This window comes from Clavispora lusitaniae (assembly GCF_014636115.1).
Source record: "Clavispora lusitaniae strain FDAARGOS_655 chromosome Unknown tig00000038_pilon, whole genome shotgun sequence".
NCBI lineage: Eukaryota > Fungi > Ascomycota > Pichiomycetes > Serinales > Metschnikowiaceae > Clavispora > Clavispora lusitaniae.
This window is the reverse complement of record NW_027093976.1, coordinates 1,186,798-1,210,369: the sequence shown is the minus strand read 5'-3', so window position 1 is coordinate 1,210,369 and position 23,572 is coordinate 1,186,798. Positions and strand designations below refer to the sequence as shown.

Below are 23,572 nucleotides of genomic sequence, written 5' to 3'. Positions count from 1 at the left end.
TCATGTGCGCGATATGCTAATCTGATGCCTAAATTATTCTTGATAAACGTAACTAGAATGCAAAGAACCATTAATAATTTGTCGTAAGATTATTAGTAGAGACTATCTCTTTTTTTCAAAGTTCGTGTCTCAGCTCTAGAGATATCTTCCATTGTTTTCTTCAATCTTGCTGTTCTCCATTTAATGGCTTCCGTCTCTTGATCGGCTATGGAAGTGTATAAACGTGTCTCAATGTCTAACTGAGACAAGTTTTCATACTTTTCATTGATTCCCTCAATCTGAGAACGAACTTCTTCATAATACCTGTTCCAAGAATCCATAATAGGGAATTCATATGCTTCCGCTCGGCTCGACAATTCTTGGATGAGATCATAGACCCTATCCATGGCATCTGTAGTATGAGGCAAATTTGTTGAACGTTCCAATAATTGTTTCATTACGTGCTCTTGATCCTTGCACTCCTTTGAAATCAAATCCTTAATCGTGTTGTACTCTTCTTCCTCTAGAATGTGCACAATGTTACCGCTTGCCAGGGAGTCCACAAACTCTTTGTAGTCAGACTTAATGAGAGCATGAAATTCCGTTGCAATTTCCTTTTCAATGACAGAGAGGCCATCCTCGGAAGGAAGGACCAACGTCTTAGGGTTCGGGATATGGTATTCTCTTTGCACTACTTGAGAACGACGGAGTTTTGCTTTTTCTTCCTCAACCCGTTGAAGAAGCTTGAGTGCTTCCGCCTTATTGGTCGAGTCCTCTTCAAGTTCTGCAGTAACAAGATCCTCATGCAGATCAAGCTGTGGCAACACTAACTGAACCCTCTTTGTGGTTTTAGGTAACCTAGCGAGAGATTTGGATATGAGCTCTACGAGCTTCTTCTTTGGAATTCTTTGTGTCATTTTGTGAGGTTCAAAATCAATTTGTCTTGGTACTTCATGAGATGCAGCTGGAGATGTGAAGATATTACTATTCGTTTTTTGCAGTTCAATTATATCTTTCGATTTGAGTTTGATGCGCTCCTCTATGTTTCTGGTCGTTTCTTTCTCTCCTGGCGCGGGGATGTTGAGCTTTCGTCGTTTCAAATCCTCTTCAGCGGCTAGTGTAGAAGCTTCTGCTGCACCTTTTATCTCTTTAAGTGACTTGTTGGACTCCCTTTTGACCAACTCCTCAGCTTTTCGTTTGTTACTTTTCTCCACATCAGACATAGCCATTCCCTTGATATTAACTGTTTTTTCGAACAGTAAGGCTTCTTTTTCCGTCCTTTGTTCCTCTTCTGTCGTATCAAAAAGTCCAGGAAGAGGTGTATGCTCATGAGGGATGTCAGCGTTGTAATCAAAAGCTTGTCTTTTCTTTCGATTTTTCAGCTCCAAACTGACTTTGATACCAGCTGCTTTGAGCTCACGTCTCTTCTGAAGCAATGAAATACGTTTGCTTTCTTCCAACATTCTTTCCCTATCCTTCCGCTTTGCCTTTTTACCTTGAGTATTAGCCAATCTTGCCTTCGCCTCTGAAAGCATTTCCCTCTCATCATCATCCATATCCTCCAAGTCCGGTCGCGATGGTAAACTTTCAAAGGCATTTCCGAGAGCAGGAAGTGTCTCGATCCCAGGACCAGTAAGTTTCAAATCCTCGACATCGCTTCTATCGCTATCTTCGCCTTTTACCGCCTCTTCTAAAAGTTTTTGATACCTTTCCACACATTGCGTGGCTGTCCTACCCATTATAGGAGATATGCTTCTCCACTGGTTAGGCATAAGCTTGGCTAAGCTCAAAAGTTTCTCATCTTCTTCTTTTGTCCAATCCGTTCTGTTAATAAGGGGATTCAAGTATTCATTCCATCGAGCTTTCGCTTGCTTGGCTGTTTTCTTCGGTAGTAACGACGCTACACGAGCCCATTGTGTTAACCCGTACTTTGATACTGCCGCCTTAAGAATCTGATCTTCCACATTTGTCCAAACACCACCCTTTACATAGATGGGAGGTGCCATAGCTGGTCTTGAATAAAGAGAGATGTAATGTACTGCACGAAGTTCAAGTACCTTAAGTAGGCGCGAAGGAATCTGGTTAATAGAATCTAATTCAGTTAAAATGTGAGAGATGCGGCCAGATATCTTTTTCAGAAGGCAAATAATTCAGGACATCATATTCGTTTCATAAGCAGGGAACCGAACAAAATAGCAAAAAAAGAAATGGCGACCCCGGTGAGGATCGAACTCACGATCTCAAGATTAACAGTCTTACGCCTTAGCCAGCTTGGCCACGGAGTCCCTTTTTGAACGTGAATTTTTATGGCTCCAATAGGTATGTTTAATCTTTATGGCTCCAATATTTAGTCTTTATATTCATCTCGAGAATTTTACTCTTTGGTAGTTAGTAAATCTTAATTCCAAGAGCAACAAGTATTCATTTTCCAATTTGAAGTTCTTTCTGTACAGAGAAACAGGAAAACGAGAGAACATGTAATTCTTCTGCAACAGGTGGTAGGAGCATATTGCTAAGACAAACGATTGTAGTTCTGCCAAAAGAATATGTGAACCCCGGAAATAAAAATAAAAAAATGAATGTACTTTTTTTTTGTTCCTTTTTAGAGCCAGTGTACTATCACTTCCAGCACAACTTGTATTTCGCAAAATCTTTTCAATACTGACTAAATCTGTAGATGGCAAGAAGACAAGTACAACAACGAAAAACCAAAAAGTTAAGAAGTAGAACTACATAAATCGGTAATGCTTCTCACTTAATTTACTTTAAGACATTTCAGCTAAACACAGCGACTTTGTTGAAATTGTGAATCAATCTTGACAATTTGGGTGTACTGGTTTATTTTTATAGAAGCCTTGAAAGCTTGAAAGCACAACGAAGTTCTGACGATGAAGAATGTGCAAATGGCTCTCTCGTTGAGCCTTATAGCACAAAAGAATATTGCAATCCACACCAATGATGTTGCAAATTGCATAAAAGATTTACGACGAACAATAATTGAGAATTTCGAGATGCATGATGTGGTGGAGATCGACCTCCTACGATACCAGGACGATATTTACAATCAAGTTACGCGAAGAATGGTAAAGACAGAAGAAGGTGAATTCCCCAAGCTTCACGAGGTCGTAATATGGAAGAATTTGGACATTTTAAACATGGATGTGGCCCTCAAAACAAGTGTTATTCGGATTTTTGATGAGTTAGATCAATACAACAATCTTGCTCTGAGAAACAAAGCACCAACGGACCCCATCAAATTTGGAGAGTATCAAGTGGTTAAACCAGAAATGCACCTCGTTATACCAGTATTGGATGTGAACCACCGTTTGCCGCAGATATATCAGCATATCAAGAATCGATTCTGGTTTTCCCAAAGTTGTTTCATAGGCGCAGACACAAGTTTCTCATCCGACAAAATGAAAGAGGAGATCATAAAAAGCAGATTACGCCTTGATTCTGTGTTTGCCAAACCATCTATCCAAGAGTACATTTGCTCGTTGTTGGTGTTTACAAGGTCTCATAGACTTTGTTCTTTGGCTCCGCTCACAACAAGACCTTCTTTCAGCGCATTGGAAGACATAATGACGCTTGCAAAATGCTTGGCTATCTGGGAAAATAGGGACAATGATAGTCCTCTCTTTGTCACCCCGGACTACGTGAAGGTGGCATACCGTAAGATCGGCTACTGGCTCGTTGACTGGGAAACAAATCGTCTTTTTAAGTTAAAAGAATACGGTGCAGAATACAGAAAACGCATGGAAATCAGTATTCTCACAGGCGACTGGTACGGCAGCGAGTGGAATCTGGTGGAGGAATATCTTCAAAGATACGAGTCTAAATTAGACTGGAATTCCTCGAGCGGCTTCTCGAATGCAATAGTAGATGAGGTACTACAATTAGTTCGGCCACCGATATAGTGAGGTAAAAGAGCTTTATGTGAGACAAGCTGGCCTCGTCTTATACTACAACCATGCGCATTATTTAAATAAGCCTCCCCAAAAAGCTCGTAAGTAAACTGGCGTAAATGAAGCTAGAATATACACATGCTCATAATAGGATCAATGAAGCATTCCGAAAACCATCATTCTTACAATCATTGATATTTTAAGCTCTAGTTCCATTCATTCGGGGAACACGGTTAACTACCCCAACATCCGTACCCCATATCCGGCATGCGCCTCTAGCGTGGCTGTTTGCTTACATAAGCCAACGAGAACACTACACGCCGTCCTCACTCACATTGATAGAAAATCCCCCTAACTTACCTTGCTGTTCTCCAAGTACTTTCGATTGTAATACTCCTGGCTAGACTGGAAAACACTCATCAATACGTTTCCTGCTTCTGCCATATTTACAGCCGCTAGTTGTGGAATCAATTGACTAGTCGCTTTTTCCGGCCCTTGTTACTTCTTCAAGTTTTTTTATTTCGCCGAGAGAAACAATGTCTGATATTCCCATCAACTTCACTCAATTGTCTGAGTTGACGCAGTTGGGCATTCTGCCCCAGTCTCTCGATTTTAAGTCCACGACATTGGAGTCTGACCACTACATATGTGTGAGAGAAAGTGGAGCCCAGGGGAACACCGTGGCCATTGTCGATTTGCACAACAACTTCGAAGTCACCAGAAAAAACATGTCGGCAGACAATGCCATTATGCACCCTAAGGAGAATGTTATTGCATTGAGAGCCAATGGCACCGCTTTGCAGATTTTCAACTTGGGCACCAAGCAAAGATTAAAGTCTCACACTATCGAGTCTCCAGTTGTTCTTTGGAAGTGGTTGACTGACGATGTATTGGGTCTTGTTACAGCGACAGATATTTACATCTGGTCTATCTTTGACGGTACCAACAATGGACCAGTCAAGTTGACTGACAGACACCACTCATTGAACAACTGTCAAATCATAAACTTTGTGGCGGAGCCAGACCTAAATTGGTTTGCTGTTACAGGTATTGCGCAAGAAGATGGCCGCATTGCGGGTCATATCCAATTGTACTCCAAAGCTAGAAATGTGTCGCAAGCTATTGAGGGTCATGTCTGCAAGTTTGCTCAGATCACTTTAAGCGGTGCTCACCTGCCAACAAAGGTGTTTTGTATTGGAAACAAAGCTGCACTGGGCCAAGGAAACTTGCACATTATTGAAATCGACCATGTGGATGGTAACCCACCTTTCCACAAAAAATCTGTTGATATTTTCTTCCCTCCAGATGCTACCAATGACTTCCCAATCAGTTTGCAGGCTTCCAACAAGTACGGAATCATTTACATTTTGACCAAATACGGTTTCATTCATTTGTATGACATTGAATCCGGCTCCAACTTGTTTGTAAACCGGATCACAGCCGATCCCGTTTTCACCGCGGCTCCGTACAACGATAGCACTGGTATTATTACCATCAATAAATCCGGACAGGTTTTGGCTGTGGAAGTTTCCAAGGACAAGATTATTCCATACGTTTTGGAAAAGTTGTCCGATGTCAACTTGGCATTGTCCCTTGCTTCTCGCGGAGGATTCCCTGGAGCAGAAAACTTGTTCCAACAACAATTCCAGAACTACTTGAACCAAGGTGACTACGCTAACGCTGCCAAAGTTGCAGCTTCTTCAGAGCAATTGAGAACACAAGAAACTATCAACAAATTGAAACACATCACCCCTCAACCAGGTCAGATTTCTCCTATTTTGCAATATTTTTCCACTTTGTTGGACAGAGGCTCGTTGAACAAATATGAGTCTATTGAACTTGCGAAGCCTGTCTTGCAGCAAGACCGTAAGCCATTGTTTGAAAAATGGTTGAAGGAGGATAAATTGACGTCTTCCGAGGAGTTGGGTGACATTGTCAAATCGTATAACGATACTGCTTTGGCATTGGCAATTTACGTTAGGGCCAACGTAAACATCAAGGTTGTCTCCTGCTTAGCAGAATTGGGCCAGTTTGACAAGATTTTGCCATACTGCCAGAAGGTAAACTATGAACCAGACTACACCAACTTGATTCAAAACCTTGTTCGCGTAAACCCAGACAAAGCTAGCGAGTTTGCTACCTCCTTATTGGCTAATAATACGGCCAACTTGAATGTTGAAAACATTGCCGACTTGTTCTTTTCCCAAAACTTTATCCAACAAGGTACCGCATTTTTGTTGGATGCTTTGAAAAATGATTCTCCTTCTGACGGTCACTTGCAAACAAAGGTTTTAGAAATCAACTTGTTGCATGCTCCACAAGTCGCTGATGCAATTTTGGGTAATAACATGTTTAGCCACTATGACAAACCAAGTATTGGCAAGTTGTGTGAAAAGTCTGGCTTGTTTCAAAGAGCTTTAGAACACTACGATGACTTGAAAGATATCAAGAGGGTCGTTGTGCACACAAACGTTTTGCCAAATGACTGGTTAGTCTCTTATTTTGGTCAGTTGAATGTCCAACAATCCATGGCTTGCTTGAACGAATTGTTGAGCAACAACATTCAACAAAACTTGCAAGTCGTCATTCAAGTTGCAACTAAGTACTCCGATTTGCTCGGTCCATTGAACTTGATCAAACTTTTTGAAACATATAAGTGCAACGAGGGTAAGTACTACTACTTGTCATCTATTGTCAACTTAACTCAAGATCCTGATGTGGTGTTCAAGTACATCGAAGCCGCAGCGAAGATGAACCAGACTAAAGAAATTGAGAGAGTTGTCAGAGACAACAACGTTTACAATGGCGAGAAAGTCAAAAACTTTTTGAAGGAGTTTAAATTGGATGACCAATTGCCATTGATTATTGTTTGTGACAGATTCAACTTCGTCCATGATTTGATTTTGTACTTGTACAAGAACCAATACTTCAAGTTTATCGAAGTTTACGTTCAACAGGTCAACCCAGCAAACACTCCACAAGTAGTTGCAGGATTGTTAGATGTTGATTGTGATGAGAACATCATCAAAGGCTTGTTGATGTCAGTTCTTGGCCGCGTTCCTTTGAAAGAATTGGTCCAGGAAGTCGAGAAGAGAAACCGCTTGAAGATCTTATTGCCATTCTTGGAGAAAACTTTGGAGGGTGGTTCGACTGACCAAGAGGTCTACAATACTTTGGCTAAAATCTACATTGATTCCAATAATAGTCCAGAGAAATTCTTGCAAGAGAATGACAATTACGACACATTGGCTGTTGGCAGATACTGTGAAAAGAGAGATCCGTACTTGGCATATATTGCCTACTCTAAAGGAGGAAACGATGATGAATTAATCAACATCACCAACGAAAATAAGATGTACAAGTATCAAGCTAGATACTTGTTAGCTAAATCCGACTTTGATTTGTGGGCGAAGGTCTTGTCTCCAGACAACGTACACAGAAGACAGCTTATCGACCAAGTTGTGTCAACAGGCATCCCAGAATTGAGTGATCCCGAGCCTGTTTCCGTTACAGTCAAGGCTTTCATGGAAAATGACTTACCACAAGAATTGATTGAGTTGTTAGAGAAAATCATTTTGGAGCCTTCTCCATTTAACGATAACACTTCTTTGCAAGGTTTATTGATCTTAACAGCGATTAAAGCTGACCCATCTCGTGTTGCAAACTATGTTGAGAAATTGGACAAGTATGATCCCACTGAGATCGCTCCATTGTGTATTGACAACGACTTGTTTGAAGAAGCTTTCGATGTATATGACAAATTCGAATTAAGAAGCGAAGCTATGAAGGTCTTAGTTGAAGATATCATGTCCCTCGACAGAGGTGAACAATATGCCGAGAAATACGATACTCCTGAATTGTGGTTCCAATTGGGTACTGCGCAATTGAACGGCTTACGTATTCCAGAAGCTATTAGCTCTTATGTCAAGTCCAAGAACCCTAGCAACTTCGAACAGGTCATCGAAATCGCTGAACGTGCTGGAAAAGAAGAGGAATTGATCCCATTCTTAGAAATGGCTAGAGAGACATTGAGAGAGCCAATCGTTGACAATGCTGTGATCAACTGTTACGCATCTTTGAACAAGTTATCAGAAATTGAGAAGTTTGTTGCTGGCCCTAACGTTGCTGTCTTGGAAGAAATTGGTGACAAATTATTTGAGGCTAAAAATTACAAGGCGGCCAAAATTTTGTACTCCAATATTTCAAAGTACTCCAAGCTTGCTACAACCTTGGTTTATTTAGAGGATTACCAAGGTGCTGTTGACTGTGCCAGAAAGGCTTCAAACACCAATGTTTGGAAGCAGGTGAACAGCGCATGTATTGAGAACAAGGAGTTCAGATTGGCTCAAATCTGTGGTTTGAACTTAATTATTGATGCTGAGGAGTTACCCGCGTTGGTTAGAACCTATGAGTACAATGGTTACTTCGACGAGGTAATTTCGCTTTTCGAAAGTGGTTTGGGCTTGGAGAGAGCACATATGGGAATGTTCACCGAGTTAGCTATCCTCTACTCTAAATACAGACCGGAGAAGGTTATGGAACATTTGAAATTGTTCTGGTCAAGAATTAACATTCCAAAAGTGTTGAGTGCTTGTGAGGATGCGCATTTGTATCCTGAGTTGATCTTCTTGTACTGCCACTACGAAGAATGGGACAACGCTGCTTTGACTATGATTGATAAGTCTGAAGTTGCCTTCGATCATTCATCTTTCAAGGAAATCATCGTGAAGGTGTCTAACTTGGAGATATATTACAAGGCTATCAACTTCTACATGTCCGAGAACCCAACTCTTTTGGTTGACTTATTGTCTGTTTTGACACCTAAACTTGATTTACCAAGAGTTGTCAGGATGTTCGTCAAGTCAGACAACTTGCCATTGATTAAGCCTTTCTTGATTTCTGTGCTCGATAAGAACAACTCTATTGTCAACAGTGCCTACCATGACTTGTTGATCGAGGAGGAGGACTACAAGTCGTTGAACTCTGCCATCGAGAGTGAAACTAGCAACAGATTCAACTCTCTTGATTTGGCCGAGAGATTGGAAAACCATAAGATAATCTTTTTCAGACAAATCTCTGCCACATTGTACACCAAGAATAAGAAGTACAACAAGGCGATTTCGATTTTGAAGAGTGACAAATTATGGGCTGACTTGATCAAGACAGTGACAATTTCAAAGTCTACCAAGCTTGCGCATGAACTTTTGGACTACTTTGTGGAAACTGGTAATCACGAATGTTTTGTCGCCCTCTTGTACTCGAGTTACGACCTCGTCGAGTTTGATTATGTCCTTGAGTTGAGCTGGTTGCACAACTTAAGCAACTTCATTAAACCATATGAAATTTCCATCGTTTACGAGAACCGCAAGAAGCTTGATGAGGTTTACGATGACTTGCAGAAGAGAAAGCAAGCGGAGGAGAAGGATGATGAACCTGCTACTGGGCAGCCATTGATGATCACTGGAGGTCCTGTTGCTCAAAACTTTACAGGGTTGGGCTACCAACCTACTGGCACCGGTTTCGGCAATGCCTTTTGAGAATGTTTAGAGGAATTTTTTTAACGATCCAAAATTGTTTGATTTTTACGTATTTGTTCTATAAAACCAATTATAAGTTTGAAAATTACGTGAGTAAAAGTAGAATGCAATGAAAATACAAATGAATGTCATGGCCCGTTAAAGGAACAGTTTCTCCTTCATGTAAGAAAACGTCTTTATAAATCTCGATGTCATGGAAGTTAGCTCAGCATTTGCAAGCATGACGCCTATTAATGTTTGTGCTTCGAGGTCTTGAGGAGACAAAGTACAAAAAGCGGTTTCCACCAGGGAAAGACCGCATATGAGTTCGATTTGGTGCAGTTCACCTCTTGAGTTTTGAATATGAATTGACACATGACGACATTCTAAATCTTTTTGCAAGCGTGTCACCACGACATCGTCTGATTCGGTAGCATCGGGCAATTGACCGTACGTAATTTTGGCCACCAGATCGAATTTGTCATGTTTATACTGAACGTGAGTTAGGTACAGACGAACTTCGTGAACAAATTGGGCAAGTCCGTTTTCACCGCTCGAGAGTAAATGACTCAATCTATCCAATGGGACATATGCTGGAGTAGTGTATCGGAATACCAGCCATGTATTGTCACCTGTTACGCCCTTTTCCTGTGGTTGACGCCTTCGCAAGATTATGTAATGTGGCTTAAGAAAACGCAGCGTTGAGTGGGCCATAACGTCGAAGCGAAGACCCAAGAGTGAATCATCTCTTTTGTCGTATAGCGTATCATCGATAGGAAATGCCGTCACGCCGCTGGATCGCCAAATGCTTTCTTCCAAAGCATGGGCACTTCCTCGTGTGCGACAATCTATAGACACAAGTAGTTTTTCTGTGTCAATGCTCGGCTCTGGTTTTTGAGGCATCGATTCGAAGTATGAGCGTATGGAGTCGTCGAAACACGAGTACTGGATTAATGGCGGGACGTCTTCATCTTCCGGCGGCGGAACTGGTGGCTTTTCAGGCTTTGACAAATTCCTGTTATCCGATTCGAAACGAGCCACTTGCTTGAAGAGGGTATCGTATTCTGTCTGAAGAGGTCGCAACTCACCGGAAAGAGCTGCGATTTCCTCTCGCAAGAGGCGGATATCCGTTTCGATGTCCATAATGAGAATTTGGCGTTAATGTTTACATGTGTACTGAAAGGTGCGACTTTTCATCCTGTTCTGGAAAAGTGTGCCCGGAGACGCCGGAGATGAGAATCGGGAGGAATTTCCAGGCGGGAAAACAAGGACGGAAAGAGGGGGCACTAATACTTCGGGTAACAAATGTGCCAAATTTGGCTAATGTATAGTTCCTGCGACTGCGGATCTGAAATGTGGATGTACGAGGGATCGTGGTGGTGCATCGAGGGCAGTCAAAGGATACATGTATTATACAGCAGTAAAAGAGATCGGTGGGGCGAAGTAGTCATCATAAAATACTAACATCAGAAGGGGAATGCTAAGTGAATGTTTGGAAGGAGTATTAGTAATAGAGTAGTGTCTTATGAAAAGCCAAATTAAAAATACAAAAAAAAAAAAAAAAAAAATACAAGAAGGAAAAATAATACGAGGTATAGTGAGCGCGGGCATAAGCTATCGATACTACAGAACACCTACTGGTCTGCGAAACATGCGAAGATTAAATGAACTTCGGAGACAGTAGAGAAACTGAGAGCAGTACCATCGTAATAACTGGTGTGAAAGGCAAATTGGCTAGAAGGATTCACAGTCAAACCAAATGGAAAATAAAGTACAAAGTACAGGGCGCAATGTGCACTTTTTCGGTGCAGCGTGCGTAAATGAGATGCGTGGGTGGCAGATGGCACCACAACAAAGGTGCATAAGCAACTGCAAAAGGCACAAGTAAAAGTAGTGCTAAGGGAGTAAATCAAATTGACACAATTAGAGAGAAAGATAGAAAGAGAAAGACAACGCACTACATTTTTTCCGGCATTGTTTCCCCCACTCTTCCTGAATTTTTGGTTGAGGCGCCGTTGATTCGCACCTATTTTTATCCTGTGCCTATATTCTGTTATTTTCTCCGTGCTGAGCCCTTATCGCACCCTATATAGACACAAGACCCTGCCGCTTTCTTAGCCCCGCCAGTCTCAAGATGCTCCTTCTTGTGCTCGCGCTTTTACTTCTCCCATCAGCGCATGCCTTGGCTCTCAATCTTTGCTCGCGAACCAACTTGGGGCTAGATAAGACATCTAGCCTATACATGCTGAATGGCTTGTGCAAAACCACTTGTAGCGGGCAAGGGTACGCCGTGGCCATCACCCAAGATCAAGATTGCTGGTGCGCCAACGATGTTCCCGAAGATACCGTTTCCTTGGACGAATGCAACACAGGATGTCCCGGATACAAGGACCAGGAGCAATGTGGGGGAGACGGGGTATACGGATATGTGGTGCTCCAGACTCCAAGCAGCACCATTGGCACGAGCGCCAGTGGGCAGAACAGTGCCAGCAGCTTGATAGCAAGCCTGCAACCTGCCAGTGCATCAAGTTCCGCTTTTAGTCTCAGTGCTAGCTCAGCTGCTCGTTCGATCAGCGAATCAAGTGCAACTTCTACTTCTACTAGTTCTAGTTCAAGCTCTAGTACAAGCTCTAGTACAAGTTCTAGTTTTACTTCTAGTTCAAGATCCAGCTCTTTCACAAAGTCCAGTTCGAGCTCGAGTTCAAGTTCAAGCTCGAGTTCGACCGCAAGCTCCTCGACAGAATCCAGTCCAAGTTCAAGTCCAAGCCCAAGCTCTAGTTCCGACCCCACTTCAAGTTCGGCTTCAAGTTCCACCCCCTCGCCGATCATCTCCATGAGCGTTCTCACAATCGTCGTTACAACCAACGGCGCTTCTGTGTCCACTCGATACATCACCCAACTGGCGTCGCAGCTGGCTCTGCTGACAGCACACCTGGGCTCCAAATCATTTTTCGACTCCTCCGGGAAAGTTGCTGGAACATTCACAGCAGTCGGCATTGTTGTTGTGGGTCTCATATCCGGTCTCTTGTATTGTTGTTGCTTTACCCACAGGAAAGATGACGAAGAAAATCAATACAGTCTGGACGAATTGGACGATATGGATATGTCGAATAAGAACAGACTTTCAAGCATATACGCTTCCAAGCCACCGCTGCGCACCTCCAGCACATTGAATCGGAATAGCTCTGCCAAATCCATGCTTTCCTTCTTAAGTCCTGCGCTTGTGGGAGGTGCCGATACCCGAAGTCCTTCGAAAAAGCGTATTAATCCTACAACAACCGACACAAATCCACCTATGTTCCCCATTCTGGAGTTTGACTCCCGCTTGGACCCACACTCGATGTTTGAGCACAAGGTGTCTTTGTCGGACGAGAACGATTACTCACGCCGCATATTGCATATCACAAACCCGGAATAGGCTTCTGGAAAGAAAAGGGTCTTTAAAAATGACCGCTAATAATTTACTAATTAATAGGTGGAGCCACCTTGGATGAACATGTATTTACGATTTGATACGAATCTGAAAATTTTTGAAAACTGCTTAAAAAAAACATTAATGCTGTAAACGTGCCTTGTATTATAAAACTATAGTCCATTACATGATGAAAGCGAAAGAAAAAAGTTTGGACAAACTCAATAGCCGTTGGAAAATGGAGTAAGATAATATCGTGAAATTTGATTCATTAATCTCTTTGCGTGTGTACTATCAGTTGGAATATGAAAAAAGAAACCGCAATATCGAATGATGTCCAACATAGACTTGTCTTCGTGCCATAAGTAATGCTGCATTGTTTCACTAGAAATAACCGCAAGGGATATGTGCATAGTTGAGAATAAAAAAAAAGTCTAGTCATGCTGGAATATCGTCACCTGTTGATCCAATAAACACAAAGCAGACTGCAAGACATCAATAGGTCTCCCACGATAATCACATTGCGTATTCGTTTAGTCCAAGGGCTGCCAGCTCCTCATTGTATATGCGATTGCTCGAGATTACAAGAAGGAAATTGACCATGAGTATCATCAAATGGCATTTTTAGGAAGTGTACTCTGGTTTTTGTAGTGCGGTTGTGTCTCATAGGCGTTACCTTTCCCCTCACAACATTTATCATGTGTTTCCTTTTCGTCACCAGAAGAGTCGCTAGAATCGCTTGAGCTGTCACTCAGGCACTCGGACTCCTCGCCAAACTCGCGTTGCGGATGGAAAATGCAGCAAATCTTTGTCTTCTTCTTATTCATATTCTCATTGTCCACCACATCCTCGGTCCACCTTACTCGTGCTTTGGACTTCTTCTTCTGTTTTGTCTTCAGGTCGGTTCGAGCATTCTCGGATCGCAAATGTAGAACTGGTACTGGAACTATAGTTTGCGTTTGGGTCTGTGTTGATGAACCCTCAGTACGTTGAGGAGGTGCTTGTTGGGACATGAATAAGTTGCAATACTAATAAGGTGACATTACTTACAGGTCAGACCCTGAGAAGCTGTCTGCAGTCAAAGGTAAGTGTCAATGATATGTTTGAGCGTTGAAGAGAAGCGTTCAGAAATTCCTCCCGGTGGCCAAGCTGGCTAAGGCGCGAGACTGTAATGGATTTGTAATCTTGAGATCGGGTGTTCGACTCACCCCCGGGAGATTTTCTACGCCTTTATGGCCAAGTTGGTAAGGCACCTCACTAGTAATGAGGAGATCGTCAGTTCGAATCTGGCTGAAGGCAATTTTTTTGCTCGGTTCAACAAATTTCCACAGCGCTTTTTTTTTGCTTCGCTATATTGTACAGGAATCAAGCACACAAGAAAAGGGAGCACGTTTGGTCTGTGCAGGAATCTTGGCGTCTTAACTCTTGGCACTAATGACCCAGGTGGCTTTGTTCATAAAGAATCCCCACCCGAAGTTTACCATTTTTCTGTCAAGATCTATTTATCTTTAAGGGTTCTTTTTCAAAGAAAAGAGGGCTTCATTTATTTGCAGACACCAACACATCTGTTCACATCCGTTCCAGATCATCGCCATCTGCAACTCTGAGAACCTAAAATCCATATAGCAAACCATGGCTTCAATGAACTATTTGCACCCGGTTACTTACTTAAATGCCACCACAGAGAAGGCTGTCGATTCTGAGCTTGACTTCGACCTTGACGCAGTTTCCGATGCAGTTTCTTCCAACTCTCCAACGACACAGTCTTCAGGCGGGTCTCCACTGACTTCTTTCACTTCGCAATCTTCCGAAAGTTCTCCTTTGCAGAAGAATGTTGAGTTGGCGCAAAACTCGCCTCAATACTTGCCTCAGCAACAAAAGCATTACATGGGGGGTTATCTGTCGCAGTCCTTTGGCCTCCAGCAGAATGTGGTGCAAGTTGTAGCTCCAGAACATCCTCCTTACTTCCTCGGCAATCCTCATTCTCATCTTGTTCAAAAGGTGGAGACAAAACCTGAACCAGTCTCTGCTGTAGCCGAGGAGGTCAAAAAACCCAAAAAAATCTACAGAAAGGTCAGAGATGCTGACATGAGAGGTCCCTTCTACTGCAAATGGCAAGCGTGCTCCTCTGTTTTTGATACCCCAGAGGTCTTGTATGAGCATTTATGCAATGACCATGTTGGAAGGAAATGCTCCAACAACCTTTCCTTGACTTGTCTTTGGGACAACTGTGGGACTACCACTGTTAAAAGAGATCACATCACTTCCCATTTGCGTGTTCACGTACCTTTGAAGCCCTACCATTGCGATTTGTGTCCAAAGAGCTTCAAGAGACCACAGGACTTGAAGAAGCATACAAAGATCCATGAAGAGGACCACCAAAGGAGTTTAAAGAAGGCACAAAAGGTTGCTGTCAAGCAACCATATGATGTTGCTGCCCAGTATGGGTACATGCCTTACCAGCAGCGCCAACTTCCATTGGACAACAGTCACTTCACAGCGTTAGGCAATGAAATGTCACACCCAGAGCTTTTCGATAACAGTTCTGCTCTTCAAGCGCAGATGAACTCTGACCAAAGGAAGAGATGTGCAGATGGAACTTCGCTTCAGCAAAATATGCATCTTGTGAATGGCATTCTCAATGACTTTTACGGTCCTACTGAGGTTAACAAGAGAGTCAAGGTCGAACCCCAATACAATATGGACATTTACAACCGCTTAAACGGAATGGAGGAATCCTTGAATAACCAATCCAATTTGTTTGGTGCTCCACCGGCTCCAAGCTTTGTTCCAGCACACACAACGCAACCAAACTTGTATGAAGCTGAAAAGTTCTTCAGCAACTTGTCTTCGCTGATAGACATGCAATACCAAAGCATGGCAGGCCAGGCATCTCATCAACTGCAGCAACAGCAGCAGCAGCAGCCACAACAACAGCAATATCTGACCCAACCACTTTACCCAATGTTGCCACAATTGCTGTCGAAGGCTCCAGAGAACAACAGCCATTTTGTCAACAACCACAACGTCGGCTACACTCCTAGCTTTCCACATGCTTCGAGACAAATGGGCGGAGTTTTCCAAAGTTCTGGTTCTTTCCCAGTTACGGCCAATTTTGGTGGGGTAAGCAACAGTCAGAAATCTGGTCAAAAGCTTGAGACAGAGAATACCGAAAATGAGAAGGTTGAAGCCAGTGAAAGTGACGAGACCATCGATATGTTTAAGAAGTTGCTGATTACCGACAAAGAGTTTGATATGGATACTGTGAAGAGACATCGCGAGATAATCGACCTTGTCCGCAAGCACATCACAGAGTTGATCAAGCAACACGAAGAGCAGGACAAAAAGGGTTCTGAAGAAGTGAAGTCATCTTTGTATCCTACAATCACAGCATTTTAAATTAATAATGGGCAAGTCTTTCTAACAATGGGCTATCTACTGGGTTTAATTCTTCGAGGACACTTTTGCACAGCTTCTGCTGGATACTGTTTATCATTTAGTATGTTTTCAATTCATGTAATGTTTTTTTTACCGTTTTAGTATGAATCGTTAATCTCGTCAGCTATGTACAAGTTTTATTGTGTTTCTATGAGTGTTCCTGATCCTAGAACTCTGTAACCATCGTACAAGACCACATTTTGTCCTGGAGCCATGGCTCTTTCTGATTTATGAAGGTGAAAATCTATCTCGCCTTTGTCTTTCATAATTAGACTTCGAATGGGAACAGGCTCTTGTAAAGATCGAAACTGGATATGCAAGTTGTCGCTCGTAGCAGCTAATTCCCCATCTCCCAACCATTCCCAATCACAGACTTTCAAAATCAGTTTGAAGAGCTTTTCATTATTTCCTCCACGAACAATGACCAACTCGTTTGTATCAATTCTCTTTTCGCTTACAAACCAAACACCTTGATACTGTGGGTCACCTTGAGGCATTGATATCCCCAGTTTCTGTCCTATTGTAGCATGCCAAAGACCCTTATGTGTTCCCCAAATTTTTCCGTCTTCTGTGATAATATTTCCTGGTTTAGGCGGAATGAACTCGTCTAAAAAGTGCCTGAACTTAGAATGATCAGGGCTAACAAAACAAAGTCCTTGGGAGTCGGGTTTAGATGCCGTATGAAGTCCAAAGTCTTGAGCTAATTGCCGAACTTGTGGTTTGGTGTAATGTCCCAAAGGCATTAATACATTCTTGAAAACTTCAGACGGTGTGCTGGCCAAATAATAGGACTGATCTTTATTAGCATCGTATGCCTTCAAAAGCCGAGGACCAGTTTTAGCAGTTTCTACTCTGGCATAGTGACCCGTCGCAAGCCACCACTTCTTCTCCCGAGTAGAGTACTTATTCGATAAGTGCTCGATCATCTTGCCGAATTTGATGTACTTGTTGCAACCCAAATCTGGGTTTGGTGTCAACCCGTTTTCATACATTTCAATCATCGGCATGAAAACATCTGCCCAATACTCCTTCTCAAAATTTACCCGCTCGCAGGGAATTCCGATCTGCTGGCAAACCTTTTGCACGTCATTCCACTCCGATTCCGTGCATTTTGCAGTCTGTGACCAGTTAGCCATATAAATTCCTTTCACATGTGGGTACTTCGATGCATAAAGAGCAGCTGTGACTGAAGAATCTACTCCAGAGCTCATAGCGACGTAGATTTCGTCATTCTGCTGAGGTTTTGCTTGTTGGTAAGCAAATGGCTCTGGAATTGATGGATGAGGATTTAGTTTCTGAAACTGATTAAAAGCCACGTATCGCTTGCTTTGCCTTAACAAGAGAGAACTTCGGCTCCACATGACATCGGTATATACTTTTTCTTTTATCAAGTTATTGTCCTAGAAAAATTCGATCTGTATTTGCAATTCCTATCGTAAGCAGCACAAAATGCACACCGATGCCGTTTATCTGCACACCACTGTACTAGTCAAGGCCGAGACTACAATGCATACTTTCCGTTATTTTCTTGATACGGCAATCCCTGGGATTATCTATATTGTACAAAGGAGGTGACATTTTGTGCTTATCCCAAATTGGCGAGCACTGACTTGCTCTGTGTTTTGCAGAGTAACCATCTAAGCAGACCAGAACTGATATGCTTTGGGTTGTGTCACACTGACGGGCAAAACTGGTTCTTCAGCCTTATCGGTTTCGGGGGTGCTTTCTGCCAATTCGGTATCTAATTTAATCTTGTTAAACGATTTGTTAATTTCGTTGATATTGATGGGTGTCAACAAGTCGTCCAACAAAGAATTCAATTCCGGATGTGTATTTTCCTTTTTGAATTGATTAATCTTTTCGAAGTTCAGCCATCTTTCGATCAAAGCTTGCTTGCGCTGCAAGTTCAATAGATTCTCGGTTTTCATCAAATCCGCTTCTAGGTAATTGATAATCTTCAATTTCGCGTCAACCTTCTCCAATGTCAACTCGATAACCTGATTGATCAAGTTTGTCTGATCGAGAACTGCCTCTTGTAAATTCACCTGTGCATTCTTGTTCACAACATCCTTGCCTTCATTCGACTCCACTAATTTGCGGACAACTTCCTGAACAATAGTATCCTTATCAATGCCAGTGTCTCGGCTCGATTGATCTTCAGACTTTACTAGCTTGTGTAAGTACTTGTCTTCAATTGGCAATTGCAAAAACTTGATCAAACACTCCTCTCTAGTTTTAGATGCAACATGTTCACTGATACGATCCCATTGCCCATTATTATTAACAAACAAAGATTGACTGTTTGCATCAACGCTGGCATACATCTCAACACCTTCTAAAAGCAAAAGTATTTCCTGAGGCGTCCATTGCGATTGTTTCAAGTTCTTCTCTAACTTTACAAAATCCGAAGAAACGAAATTCAGCGGGAACAAGCCTTGTTCAAAACATTCTTTGCTGATAATCAGATTGCCAACATTACTGCCAGCCAGTGATGTGTTTTTCAAATTGTGGTATCTGACGTCTGAAACATCATTCGAAGTTTCATTGCAGAAGTACAGCACAGAAGAGGCAGCCTTTGAGCTTACCGAATCGTCAAAAATATTGCGCGTAACTTCCATATTAAGAGGGATCACCAGGATATCCTCTTCTTCTTGCTTGACTGGAGCTTCGGAGGGCTGCTTTTGGGCAACTGGGGCTGAAGTTTCTTGTGATGGTTCTTTCTCGTTCACAGCAATTTCTTCTGGGACGAAAGGAACCAACCCCTTAGGTGTATCCAAAGTGATCTGGAAATGTCCAGTGTATTGTGGTCCCACGAGAGATGGTTTGGTTCTTGGGTCAATCTGATAGTTAATCAAGCCCCATTTCTCTAAGAAACGATGAATGCGAATAATACTGGCAACATCACCAGCCAAGTTACGTCTAACTGCAGTGACAGTAAGGTATTCAATTGGATTAATTCTGTAAGTGTTGATCATGAAATCTCTCATGTTTCGATAAGTCTCGGGTGTCTTGTACACTGATTTGGGAGCACCGTCTTGTGTCTTTGGTGGAAAGAAATCCGGAAACAGGTTTTTTTCAATTTGATGAACGTCATTGAGATTAAACCATTTTGAGAACGATGGAATTACAACGTGTCTTGATTGTTCAATCAAATATGTTTTGGCCTTTTCTTGAAATGAAGCTCTCAATTTCTCAAGATCTACCGGCTCAGTCTCTTTTGGCGGTTGAGAGTCTTCTGCAGTTTCTGCAACCGGTGTGTCTTCAACTTCAGGGGTTTCTGGCTTTTCGGATTCTGCAGGAGTGGCCATTTTATACGTATTGAATAAGATCGGTTCGTGAGTTTTGTTTTTTCCTTGATGTTTTCTCTTTTCGCACGACTTGTTTGGACACGACCAAATCAAAATGAAGCCAACTCAGCCAGTCTTTCAAAAGTCAAGGCCCAAACTATGGTGATTTCTATTGGATTTCAAGCTCCTCCTAATAGGGAATTTACTGATGAATATATAGCTAAGTTTCGAATTCTGTTCAGTTGTCGCCTTAGAATGTGAAGGGCATGCTGCGTTTATGTTAGCTTAATGACTGGTATATTCATATTGTAGAAACGGCTTCCTTTGTCCCTTTAGCCCCACCTCTTGTCAAGCTACTGTTTTTCCCAACGAGCCATTTTCTATGTATGCCATAATTTTGGCAGTCTGCTCTTCTGTTTTAAGTTTGTTTCATTCGCGTGTACGCATTTCAAATACGCGTCTGTGCTAAGTACACGAAACAATACATTCATACTAAATCATTCAATATGGTCTCTGCTACAAGACGATCAAGCAGAAGACCAGAAAAGAGATCTGTGGATGCAGCTGAGATCTCTGACTCTGGGAATGAAAGCGATTTTATCGATGAAGGATACGATTCTCCACCCGAAGAGAACCAAAAGAGGGCTCGTGGTCATAAAAGGGCACGCACAAATTTTGAACCAGATCCGGATTTTGTGGAGAATAATCTTTACATTGCATTGTCTAATTCTGAATGTGCTGTCTCTGACTTGGCTCTTGAATGGGTGGAGCAGTGGATGTCCGACTTTGAATCTAACAAAAGCGAAGCCATCACCGAGCTCTTCAACTTGGTTTTGAGATGTTGTGGATGCTATCATTTGGCTCAAGAGCATGATATGATAAATTATGATTCAGCAGATGCTACTGTTGCGGATATCGCAGTTTTTTTTGAAAGGCAAAGATACCATGAATATCCCTTCATCTCTAAAAACAAGGACCTCAAGTTCTTTCGACAAAATGTTATTGAGTTTTTTGAAAACATAATCACTGTGTCACATGAAAAGGGATGTCTCTATAAAGAACAAGACACTGGCGATTCGTCCTTGGCCTCACCAATGATGAATGATATCTTATCATGGTTGGCTGCATTGTCGAGCAGTACTATTAGGCCATTTAGATTTGTCTCCACAGTTGTACACATGGCGATTCAAACTCAGATTTGTGAACAAGCAGTTAGCTTATCTATTTCACTTGAGAAACAGCTGCGTCAATTGAATAATGCAAAAAATAACAAAACAAAGCGAAACCAGAGGGCACAAGACAGAAAAATTGAGATCATATCAGAAACCATACAAAGTTTTAAACTTCAACATGATACCCTAATTGAATATTTGAGTGATGTATTTCTGAATGTCTTCGTACATCGCTACCGTGATATTGACAGTGCGATCAGAGTTGAATGTTTGAGAGCTTTGGGTAATTGGATGGTAATCAATGAAAGTATGTTTTTTCAAGCTAAATACTTAAGATACTTTGGCTGGCTTATCTCTGATCCTAATGATAGCGTACGAGAGGAAGCAATTAAAATAATCCACAAGCTTTACAAACATATAAGCGCTCGGAATGAAACTATGGGAATTGGTTTCCGACAATTTACGGAGAGGTTCAAGAAGCAATTCATTCTCATGGTGTGGAGCGAGCAACAAATGAGCATTAGAATCCATCTTTTTGGTATTTACACCGAACTTTTCAAGTTAGGCTTTTTGGAAACTTCAGATATACTGGATATTGGTCTGTTTGGATTTTTTTTGGCAGAAATGACACACGCTTTATCCAATAAAGCTAAAAGAGAGTGGTGCAAATTTGCGGAGGCAGTCTGTTTGGAGCAACTGACTTCAGAGATGGAGAAGTTCGAATCGTTTCTTTCTACTCATTTCTCCCATAAGTTTGGTGAAGACGAAGACCAACTTAATCTATCTACTTGCCTTCGATATAAGGCTTTGATTCTGTTCTTGCAAACATCATTCCAAGATTATACCGACTCGAAGCGCTCTTTGGTTTCTGTTACACCTACAAAACCTTTTCCTGATGATTTAATTTCTGATTTATTCCTGGTTATGTATTCCTTACCAAGCTTTCAGGGCAGTTGGGAAGTTCTTGTCCAGTATCTCCTTTGCGATATTTCTTCGGTATCCTTTGGTACTATTGATAATGCAAATGATGATTATGATAGAGTTACAGAGCAAACTTTAAAAGAAAGGTTAGAAGTCGCTCGAGGTGCAGAGAAGAACGCCTTCTTAAGTTTGATCTTAGGATCCTTTATTTGCATACTGTCAAAAAAGAATTCAAGGAAACAAGAGGAATCGCATAGTTCAGATAACATTAGTAATGCTCTACCCGTTCTCGCATTATATTTGTCTGATCTTGAAAGGCTTCTGAGTAACTCAGTAGATTCATACATCGTCTTTTTGCGCCTATTCAACTTGTTGCTGTCCTTGGACATATCCCTTGCGCAGGTTTTTGCTAACATGGAGAAGGAAGTGATTTACAATGGCCTACAAGGCAGAATCTTATCGATGTTTGCTGATATCGATGAGCAAAATGAACACATCAAAGCAGTATTTGATGATTATTTCCTGATTTTATTGGGCAGTTATGAAGATCAAAGACGAGAAAGGGTGTCAAATCCGGCTTTAAATTCCAGTATTCAATTAAAGTTGGAGGACTTGGTAATTTCTCTTTCATCCGAAGCAATTGAGGCACTCAATGAGAATGGACCCATGGAAGATTTTGTTGAAGAAGACGAAGAGTTTGATTTACCACCTGACCAGAAAGTTCTTTGTAACAAAATGTTGAAAGCAAATGCTAGCATACTCAAATTGAGCCAACTTGAGAAGGTCATGAACATCAATAAGTTCATAGCTGAACCAATTCTCAACCTAGAGAATAGCCTATTGGAAGTTCTACAGACGAAAGTGTTGTCGAACGTTGAATTTCAATCTCTCATTAAATTTTGGCCAAATAACTACTTGAAAATCCTGACGGAAATGGAGAGCTGTTGGTCCGCGACCCTCGATCTAATTGCATTAAGCTTGTGCTGGAAACTTGAAGATCTAATGTATGCTAGCAATGATGATTCTGCCGCTTCGATCAATATTGGAATGTTTTTGGACGAGCATTGTCTATTGTTAAGGGATGTATCACGTATTTTCGTCTCGGTTGATGAGTCGTTGAAAGGGCTCAATAGTACAACTTCCGACTCTGACGGGGCAATGACAAAATTAATAAGGAAACTTATTGACCTAGAGAAAGTCTTCTCTTTCAAAATTGCTGATGTGATAGTTTCTCTAAGAACATTTTACAGAAAACTTAAAGGGCGAAATGTTTTTAAACACTTCCAAGAAATTTTTGAAAGTAATGAGAGGCTAGGACCCTATATCCAAGACAACATGCATACAGGGTTGCAATCGGCGTTATTGAATGTCTTTTTCATTCAAGAATCAAAGTTGGCTAAAGCGCGTGAGATTTCCTTGGAACGTGGTGAACTCGATGATATCAACTACGATGATTATATTGACAGTATAGAAGATGAACTCAGCAAGCATGAGGAGAAGGATAAGGAAACAGAAATCTTTTACGAAGCTACCGCATTCGCTTCCAGTGATATTGAGGATGATGCAGAAGATGAAGGCCGAGGATTTGATCCTACTGTTGCGGAAAGAGCTCAGGAAGCTTCAGCAAAGGCAAAACGGTCCGCACGTGAAGAGCAGATTATGTGGGGTATTGAGAAGGATCTTTGTGTATATTCGGTGAAATTACTTTCCATGTCTAAAGTTGACGCCTTTCCTGCGATTGTTATCAAAAGAATACGGCTTAACGGCCAAAAATTTGGCGGATTGTTCGGCAAGATCGTTGATGATGAGCTAAACCAAGAAAGCCGAACCACTCGTATTGACAACGAGGAAACAGCTCAAGTTGTTACTACCGAAACTGAAGGTTCATGAAAGAAAAGATTCAACACCCTTATACAATGAACTATTACTACACCATAATAAG

The 23,572-nt window shown here is 41.8% G+C and overlaps 10 protein-coding genes and 3 non-coding genes across 13 annotated transcripts; 7 read left to right on the top strand and 6 right to left on the bottom strand. All coding sequences in view use genetic code 12, as the record gives it.

The window, feature by feature from the left end:
* Positions 1-92: 92 nt before the first annotated feature.
* On the bottom strand, positions 93-1,985 carry CEF1 (Cef1p; the record flags this gene model as incomplete). The annotated part of the gene is made up of 1 exon (XM_002618223.2): positions 93-1,985. One exon carries the CDS (start codon positions 1,983-1,985, stop codon positions 93-95), a length of 1,893 nt encoding a protein of 630 aa, XP_002618269.2.
* Positions 1,986-2,190: 205 nt separating this feature from the next.
* On the bottom strand, positions 2,191-2,264 carry FOB63_005530. Its single transcript has one exon. It is a non-coding gene; the product is annotated as a tRNA-Asn (tRNA).
* A 603-nt stretch (positions 2,265-2,867) lies between these two features.
* Positions 2,868-3,896, top strand: FOB63_001656 (uncharacterized protein; the record flags this gene model as incomplete). The annotated part of the gene is made up of 1 exon (XM_002618224.2): positions 2,868-3,896. One exon carries the CDS (start codon positions 2,868-2,870, stop codon positions 3,894-3,896), a length of 1,029 nt encoding a protein of 342 aa, XP_002618270.1.
* A 524-nt stretch (positions 3,897-4,420) lies between these two features.
* CHC1 (clathrin heavy chain) lies at positions 4,421-9,421 on the top strand (the record flags this gene model as incomplete). Its single annotated transcript, XM_002618227.2, has 1 exon — positions 4,421-9,421. The coding sequence occupies one exon, from the start codon at positions 4,421-4,423 to the stop codon at positions 9,419-9,421; it is 5,001 nt and encodes a 1,666-aa protein (XP_002618273.2).
* A 138-nt stretch (positions 9,422-9,559) lies between these two features.
* Positions 9,560-10,543, bottom strand: CTF5 (Ctf5p; the record flags this gene model as incomplete). The annotated part of the gene is made up of 1 exon (XM_002618228.2): positions 9,560-10,543. The coding sequence occupies one exon, from the start codon at positions 10,541-10,543 to the stop codon at positions 9,560-9,562; it is 984 nt and encodes a 327-aa protein (XP_002618274.2).
* Positions 10,544-11,534: 991 nt separating this feature from the next.
* WSC4 (Wsc4p) lies at positions 11,535-12,818 on the top strand (the record flags this gene model as incomplete). The annotated part of the gene is made up of 1 exon (XM_002618229.2): positions 11,535-12,818. One exon carries the CDS (start codon positions 11,535-11,537, stop codon positions 12,816-12,818), a length of 1,284 nt encoding a protein of 427 aa, XP_002618275.2.
* A 605-nt stretch (positions 12,819-13,423) lies between these two features.
* FOB63_001652 (type 1 protein phosphatase-activating protein YPI1) lies at positions 13,424-13,825 on the bottom strand (the record flags this gene model as incomplete). Its single annotated transcript, XM_002618230.1, has 1 exon — positions 13,424-13,825. The coding sequence occupies one exon, from the start codon at positions 13,823-13,825 to the stop codon at positions 13,424-13,426; it is 402 nt and encodes a 133-aa protein (XP_002618276.1).
* Positions 13,826-13,946: 121 nt separating this feature from the next.
* FOB63_005543 lies at positions 13,947-14,030 on the top strand. Its single transcript has one exon. It is a non-coding gene; the product is annotated as a tRNA-Tyr (tRNA).
* Positions 14,031-14,038: 8 nt separating this feature from the next.
* FOB63_005544 lies at positions 14,039-14,111 on the top strand. Its single transcript has one exon. It is a non-coding gene; the product is annotated as a tRNA-Thr (tRNA).
* A 333-nt stretch (positions 14,112-14,444) lies between these two features.
* Positions 14,445-16,211, top strand: RIM101 (alkaline-responsive transcriptional regulator; the record flags this gene model as incomplete). The annotated part of the gene is made up of 1 exon (XM_002618231.2): positions 14,445-16,211. The coding sequence occupies one exon, from the start codon at positions 14,445-14,447 to the stop codon at positions 16,209-16,211; it is 1,767 nt and encodes a 588-aa protein (XP_002618277.2).
* Positions 16,212-16,387: 176 nt separating this feature from the next.
* FOB63_001650 (tRNA-5-taurinomethyluridine 2-sulfurtransferase) lies at positions 16,388-17,611 on the bottom strand (the record flags this gene model as incomplete). Its single annotated transcript, XM_002618232.2, has 1 exon — positions 16,388-17,611. The coding sequence occupies one exon, from the start codon at positions 17,609-17,611 to the stop codon at positions 16,388-16,390; it is 1,224 nt and encodes a 407-aa protein (XP_002618278.1).
* A 276-nt stretch (positions 17,612-17,887) lies between these two features.
* Positions 17,888-19,558, bottom strand: FOB63_001649 (uncharacterized protein; the record flags this gene model as incomplete). The annotated part of the gene is made up of 1 exon (XM_002618233.2): positions 17,888-19,558. One exon carries the CDS (start codon positions 19,556-19,558, stop codon positions 17,888-17,890), a length of 1,671 nt encoding a protein of 556 aa, XP_002618279.1.
* A 485-nt stretch (positions 19,559-20,043) lies between these two features.
* On the top strand, positions 20,044-23,520 carry IRR1 (Irr1p; the record flags this gene model as incomplete). The annotated part of the gene is made up of 1 exon (XM_002618234.2): positions 20,044-23,520. One exon carries the CDS (start codon positions 20,044-20,046, stop codon positions 23,518-23,520), a length of 3,477 nt encoding a protein of 1,158 aa, XP_002618280.2.
* Positions 23,521-23,572: the final 52 nt, after the last annotated feature.